Source organism: Octopus bimaculoides, chromosome 8 (assembly GCF_001194135.2).
Source record: "Octopus bimaculoides isolate UCB-OBI-ISO-001 chromosome 8, ASM119413v2, whole genome shotgun sequence".
In the NCBI taxonomy this organism is placed as follows: domain Eukaryota; kingdom Metazoa; phylum Mollusca; class Cephalopoda; order Octopoda; family Octopodidae; genus Octopus; species Octopus bimaculoides.
In genome coordinates, this window is record NC_068988.1 from 1,460,038 (window position 1) to 1,467,773 (window position 7,736).

Below are 7,736 nucleotides of genomic sequence, written 5' to 3' on the forward strand. Positions count from 1 at the left end.
AATTGCATATTTGTAACATTAGCAATTGAAATTATCACCCGACTACTTTTTAGTTTGTTCTGGTTCCACCACCTGACTGTCATGTAAATTCAAGAAAGACAGAAACAATAATAATAATAATAATAATAATAATAAATCAATATTTAACTTTTATGCTTTCTTCGGTCAAAGGTGAATTTAGTTTTGACTCTGAAGCAATTTTATAAAATCTGTTTTCTCGTTCTGTCAGATTATGTATTAGAACAACTTTTTCATTTTGTTAGGTCGTTAATGTTCTAATTAAATAAATTAAAATTGGTGATATGATGATTTACATAATCATCATTTAACGTCCACCTTCCATGCTGATATGGATGGTTTGACAGGATTTATTTGGACCAAGGTCTCCACTGTGCTCCAGTGTCTGCTTTGGCATGGCTTCTACAGTTGGGTGCTCTTCCTGTCACCAACCACTTTACAGAGAGTGTCCTGGAGTGTTTTGTTTCATGTGACTAACACTACCAACATCACCGTTCAGCTTGCAAGACCACAAACCTTCAGAAAAGTGGTTTTATACTAGAAGATGAGAAATTCCAGAAAAAGCTTCTCAACTATTTTTTCCTATGGGCCCCTTTCATTACTATTTTATTCTTTCAAAATCCCTATTTTGTTTTTTACTCATTCACTTGTGTAGGCTAGTAATTACACTCTCTGAAAGAACATATTTCAGTGGCCAGAAACAAATTAAAATATGTAAAACATTAGAGAAAGATAATACAGTTCTATATTTAAGAGATGAAGAATTATGTACAGTATTTACATTAACCACTACGCCATATGCCTGTGGGCATATGGTGTAGTGGTTAAGAGCATGGGTTACTAACCCCAAAATTCCAAGTTCGATTTCAAGCAGTGACCTGAATAATAATATAATAATAATAATATCGTAAAATATTTTAGGAATGAGAACTCAGGTTCAAAATTTCCCCAAGACACCTGATGAAGGCTGGAGGGTATATCAGCCAAAATGCTGTGTTAACAACAAACAAGATGAGGACAAATATCCGTCAAATGTAAATTAGAGAAAGAAGCCTGGCTGTTTCTTGCAATAAATATATCCAAAGCCAAACTTTTTCATGAACCCTTAATCCTTTAGAATTCGAACCTGCCACATCTGGCCTAAATATTCTGTTTCATGTTCAAACTGGCCAGATCCAGCCTCCTACATTTATTCTACAATATCATTCTAAAAATACATAATCACATCGTTAAAATTTCAAAGATCTGAGATAATTAATAGAAAACAGTGTAAATAAATATTGCATTTGATGGTGGAATCTGAATGCTAAAGGGTTAATATACTACTGTTGGTTCCCAAATTACTTTTGGGGTCCAAAATCTTATGTGGAGTCCCAGGGGTCAGATGGACCCTGGTTGAGAACATTTGGGTTAAAGTATGAGAAAAGATGCCAGAGCAGAGCAGATTTTTCTGGCTGTGGTGGAGCTGTTGCAAAACATCATCATTTGAACAAAGCATCCTTTTAACTGCTGATGTAGACTTACATTCCATTGCTGCTATTATGTTAAACTGTTGTATGTCCAAATTTGGCCAAATGTATTTTTTTTCGCTATTTCATTTTGCTTGCAATAGTTTGTTATTTTGGTCAAACTATCGTATCTCCAGCTGCTTTAGATGCCAAGATACGGAAACTGTCAAAGTGTAGTATAATGGTTGAGCATTTTGCAAAAGTGTAGTAAGTCCTTCGCACAACAGTTTTGCAAGAATAATTCTCACTGAAAATATCAGACATGCTTGGAGTTGAGGTTTTATGCACCCAACAAAGTATTATTGTTAAGCTGAAACTGTTGCCACTGTAAAAAGAAATAGAATGGTGAAACTATTTTTTTGCTTTCTGAAAAAGCAACGTTTTGGACTTACGACACTTTTGCATAATAGCAACAATTTGTAGTCTAGACTTGATGATCACTGGAGGATCTTGTTTATAAGAAGAATTTTCATTGTTTGTTTCACCGTTCTCATAGCTTATTCTATGAGGAAGACTTGGTTGCTATTTCTAGCTGGTTGAATTATTATACACAAGTTTCCTTGTTGGTTTCTACCATGAATAATTATAATAATAATAATAATAATAATAATAATAATAATGGTGAGCCAATCCGAATGCTTTGTGATATTGAAAGTTTTGATTCATGGTTGTCAGTTGAAGCCAAACATACATTGGTACTTGGTGCTGGTGCCACATAAAGGGCACTGGTGCACCATAAAAATCATTGGTGATGGTGTCATGTAAAAAGTACCTGTGGTGGTACCACAGTGCCACATAAAAAGCACCCAGTCCACACTCTGTAAAGTGGTTGGCATTAGGAAGGGCATTTAACCATTGGAAACCATGCAAAACTGACAAGTGGAGCCTGGTGTGGCTCCTGGCCTTGCCAGCTCTTGTCAAACTGTCCAACCCATGCCAGCATGGAAAATGGACGTTAAAATGATGATGATGATAATTTCATCTTGCTCAGTTGAATAAAATAAACCAGTTAAATGAAATAATGTTTCTTTTCCACGAATGAAAAAAACATTATCACCATCATTTAATGTTCATTTTCCAAAATTATATTTTTTTATTATCTTTCATTATTTGATAAGAATTCAAAGAAAGAAACAACTTTTGATAAACGTTGTATGTGCTGAAGTGTAAGGGTGAAACCGTTCAAGATTTTGTTGGAACTGAGTTTTGTGAAATGAGGATAACAGGTGGGTGGGGGGGAGTGTGTGTGTGTGCATGCGCACAAGTGTGTGTGTGCACACATTTAGATGTGTATCATTTTGTCGATATTTATATAATATTTGTCAATGTGTGTTTTATTCAATGCGAGTGTGTACTTGTGTGTGTGTGTGCATTTTAATATCTGCATGTGTTGCACTTGTGTATGGGTGCGTGAGTGCATATTTGTATGTTGTCTTTGAAAATTAATCAACAGAATATCTGTGAAGGACAGAAATAATGGAATATTCTTACATTAACCAAAACAACTGATTTACTTTAATTCCTGTTTGAATTAAAATCCAAGAGAAAATGACAGCTGTCATTATTAGCAATATTAACTGTTGCCATACCACATGCAGTCTCCATCCATAGTACCTCCTCTGCATAGTACCTCCTCTCCACGGTACCCCATATACTGTTTCTTTATTCGTTAAAAATTTAATCCAAGTTATGAGGCTTCTTGCTACTGTCTGATGATGATTTGGCAGCAGACATTAAATATTTGAAGAAATCTTTTTACTTGGAATACATTTATGATCACACTGACTTTTCACTGTCTCTCCAGACTCCAATTATTCAGTCAAAGGAAGAACTATTTTCCATTTTTACCAGCTGTCAATAATTCATCTTTTCAACAATCTCTTCTACTCTATCCATTTCTTTTTTCCATCATATTATTGTTGGTTACTTTTTTTTTTAGATTTTTATCCTTTTTGCTGATATCTTTTTGCAAGGTTATGTTTACATTGGTATCGGCTTTAGAGAAATCAGTCTCATAATCATCATCACCATCACCATCACACATCAACCTTACCACAATTCTCTCTCAGTCTCTATCAGCCACTTATATTGCCAACCCCTTCTCCTCCTCCTCCTCCTCCTCTCTCTTTTGGTTCCATGTATTTCAATAATGTTTTTTCTTTTTCCTTTGCAGTGAACACAAAGGCCGAATTCTGGTATTTTCTCTCAAAGTTTCGTTGTCTCATCTCTGTACAGGAAAATTAATGGACAAACTTCGATGTAAGTTCCTTGGATTTAATTTCATTCTTAGTATTTAATCCTGTCTTTGATTATGGTTGTTGCTTGTGTAGCCCTAGGTAAGCTTTAATTGAGATAATCTACGAGCAAAAGGATTCCGGACATGATCATTCCAACTCTTCTTTTCTTAGAAGTAATATATGTAGAAAGTGGAAACCTGTGGTGTAGTGGTTAGTGTCACATTCATAATAATAAAAAGACTGGGGTTTCAATTCCCACACCCAGCAGTGTGTTGTGCTCTTGAGCAAAACATTCCATTTCTTTCATGTTGCTTTGTGATCCCTTCAGCGTCTGATGTGTAGCACCTTGTGCTCCAGTATGGGCAAATAGCCATATGATGCAAGGAGCAAGCTAATGTACAGCACAAACATTTGATTACAATAAACAAATCACCTGAGAGCAAGTTGTTCAGCAAGAGACTTGCAGGAACCGTTTTACAACAGAGGAATTCACCATAAAATGTAGGACTTCTTCTTTGTTTTTAAGATGGTTGGATACGGGGGAGGCTCTATTGCTATTTCTAATCAATCAAATAACTTTAGAAGCCCTCTTATTGATCTAAGAGGTTCCCTTGTAAGCTTGAAAATCTTCAATTTTACACACATACACAATCATCACCTTTACCATCATCATCATCTACTTTATCATCGTTATCATCATAGTTGTCATCATCATCATCATCCATCCTCTTTCCAAGCTGTCATGTATTGGACATTTTGATAGGGTCCAACAGGTCAGAGGCCCAAGTCTTGCCCTCGTGTCTCAGTTTTAGTTTGGTTTCTCTGGCTGGATGCCCTTTCTAACACTAACTATATTATGGAATTTAGTGGGTGCATATTTTTGTGGCTCCAGCCCTTTAGATGTTGTCTTTGTCCCCAGTAAGACTTAAGAGACATCTAAAACCTTGTGTTGTCTCTGCTTTCATATACCAGCCACTCTCAAAGTGTGTACTAGGTACCTTTTTTTTTTTGCCCCTTTTTTATGTCACCTGTACTGGTGAAATCACTTTGTAACATGCAGGGTGAAGGAGCACACATTACAGTGAGGTGTTGAGAGAAATGATAGGATGGAAGGGAGGCTGTGACTTGTTGTTATGAGAAGGTAGAAGTGGAGAGAATAACAGGATGAGGAGGAGGAAGAAGAAGAGGAGAGAGAGCAGAATATATTCTTCAGGTAACTTTACCCAAGGTAATGTGTGTGTATAGGTATGTATGTGTATGTGTGTATATATGGTTCAAAATTGTACAAAAACAAGCAATGAAAGACAGAGACAGGTGAGGGAACAATAAACAAGGTGTATAAGTTTGGCGTTCAGGGAAAATGGAGGAGTCTTTGATGGTTCCAGCCTACACTCTTCTGCTCTTCTACAGAAAGGAATGAAGAGAGAAAACAGATGGAGAGAGGTAAAGCAAAATAAAACAGAAAGTAAAAATAGAAAACTCGTATGGATTAACTGTGTGTGTGTAAAGATCTAAAAGTGGTAGAATCGACAGAAAAAGTACTCTTCCATCCAGTGAGAGATGAATATCAATTTAAATACACAATCGAAAGAGCTACTAATAGTTTCATGCTTTTACGATGCTTGAACAGGTATATTTATAAAATATGCCTGTTCAAATATTGTAAAACTATTAGTAGCTCTTTCAGTTGTGTATTTAGATTGATATATATATATATATACATATATATATATATATATATATATATATATGAGAGAGAGAGAGAGAGAGAGAGAGAGAGAGAGAGAGAGAGTTAATCTCTTTGTTCTTATTACTGTTCTATACTCATCTGACACTTTGTTCTGAAACCTATGCATATTGCGTTGTACACCAGGTTATTGGTCTTGCAATGCCTATGTGAAATATTATACACACACACACACACGTGCACACCCTCTTGTAGAAGAAGGAGACCCAGGAAGACATGGAACGAAATATTGAAGGCCAATCTCAAAATGTTGAGCCTTGCAAAGGAGAGGACTGAGATATGTGGTGCATTGCCGTATTCAAGAAGACCTGCCCACCACAACAGAATTGAAATCCTAAAACCAAAGTGCCATGTAAAGCGTGCTGGTGCCGGTGCCATGTGAAAAGCACCCAATACATCCTGTAAAGTGGTTGGCATTAGGAAGGGCATCCAGCTGTAAAAACCATGGCAAAACAGACAGTTGAGATGGGTGCAACCCCCAGCCTTGCCGGTTCCTTTCAAGCCATCCAACCCATGCCAGCATAGAAAGCGGACGTTAAATGCAGAGAATGATTACTTACCTCCCCCCCCCACACATACACACAATTTTTCTGTTGGTTATAATTGATTGAAACAAAGCCAAACCCCAGAATATTTATTTTATTGAACTCTGGGTGGATAATCGGTAAATTCTTTCCTTGGCAGAACTTGAACTTGTGACTAGAAGAATGAAACTCCTCTGATTCTTCACCACTTTGTGGTCTTACCATATTCTTGTCTCTCAAAGCTGTATTGAATATTGATCATGGAGCATTAATGCTAATAATCATTGATTTATTAGTCTGTGGAATATTTACATTTCTTTGCTTCTGAAATGATTTATTACAAGACTGATGGAACTAGGAACCTCACTTTTAGTATTTACATTATATTTTGGTCTGGAATATTCTCCAACACTCTTCAAATGTTATTTTTTTTTACATAAATATACAGATATAAACATTAATACATATACTGTATACAATATACATAGATATTGATACACATCTATACATATATATATATATATATATATATATATATATATATATATATATATATATAACTGCTGACTCTCCCTCAGTTATGCCAATGAGTGTTCCAGTTGATCCAATCAACAGAACAACCTGCTCATGAAACTAACATGCAAGTGGCTGAATATTCCACAGACATGCATACCTTGAACATAGTTCTCAGGGAGTTTGAGCATGACCCAGAATGTGACAAAGGGTTTGGATTACAAGTTCTACTCGTGTTTGTCAGTGGACTGGAACAACATGGAATAAAGTGTCTTGCTCAAGGACACAATATGTTGCCGGGAATTGAACTCATGACCTTACGATTGTGAGCCAAAAACTCTAACCACCGAGCCCATCGTGTGCATCTATCTATCTATCTATCTATGTATCTCCCTATCTATCTATCTATCTATCTATCTATCTATCTATCTATCTATCTATATATATATATATATATATATACACACACACACACTCTTATATGTGTGTGTGTGTGTTTGTACGTATTTGTTCTCTACCACCACTTGACAACCAGTGTTTGTATGTTTACATCCCCCCCATAATTTAGTGGGTTCAGCAAAAGAGATTGATAAAATAAGCACCAGGATTATAAAAGAAAAGAGTTCTAGGTTTGATTTGCTTGACTGAAGTTCTTCAACGTAGTGCTCCAGCATGGCCACATGGTATAACAAATTGCCAATATATTTTGTGCTCTGTGGAAGCACAACCAATTTATTAACCATACAATTTAAAGACAAAATATTTATATGGGCCCCGCAAGGATCATATGAACCCTGATTGGAACCGTTGTTTTGAAAGAAAGGTAAACCAGAACTGGCTGCCGAAAAAACATATTCTTTGTCATTTCAGTATTTAATGATTTTAAATAAGAACTTATGCTTCATCACGAAACACGACCGCATGACGAGGAAAACGAGGAAAAGAAAAAAAAACCTTCAAAGAAATTTCCTCTGATTGTCTTTTATTTTATAAATTTTATCCTCTCTTTTTTTTTTTTCTTTTTTGCCTTTAAACCTTAAAGAGAATCATGAAATGACCTGAATATATATATACATACATATATATATATATACACACACACATATATATATATATGTGTGTGTGTGTTGTGTTTGTGTACATATACATACAAATAGATACATATCCATATATCATCATCATCATCGTT

The 7,736-nt window shown here is 35.6% G+C and overlaps 1 protein-coding gene across 3 annotated transcripts in view; it reads left to right on the top strand.

The window, feature by feature from the left end:
• The first annotated feature begins 3,681 nt into the window (after positions 1 to 3,681).
• Positions 3,682 to 7,736, top strand: part of LOC106872656 (dystrobrevin beta) — a 155,199-nt gene continuing 151,144 nt past the window's right edge. For all 3 annotated transcript variants that reach the window (XM_014919730.2, XM_052969920.1, XM_052969921.1), the window contains exon 1: positions 3,682 to 3,785. In XM_014919730.2, the coding sequence (XP_014775216.1) occupies positions 3,770 to 3,785 (16 nt within the window). In that variant the 5' untranslated portion in view covers positions 3,682 to 3,769. The remainder of the gene's footprint in view (positions 3,786 to 7,736) is intronic.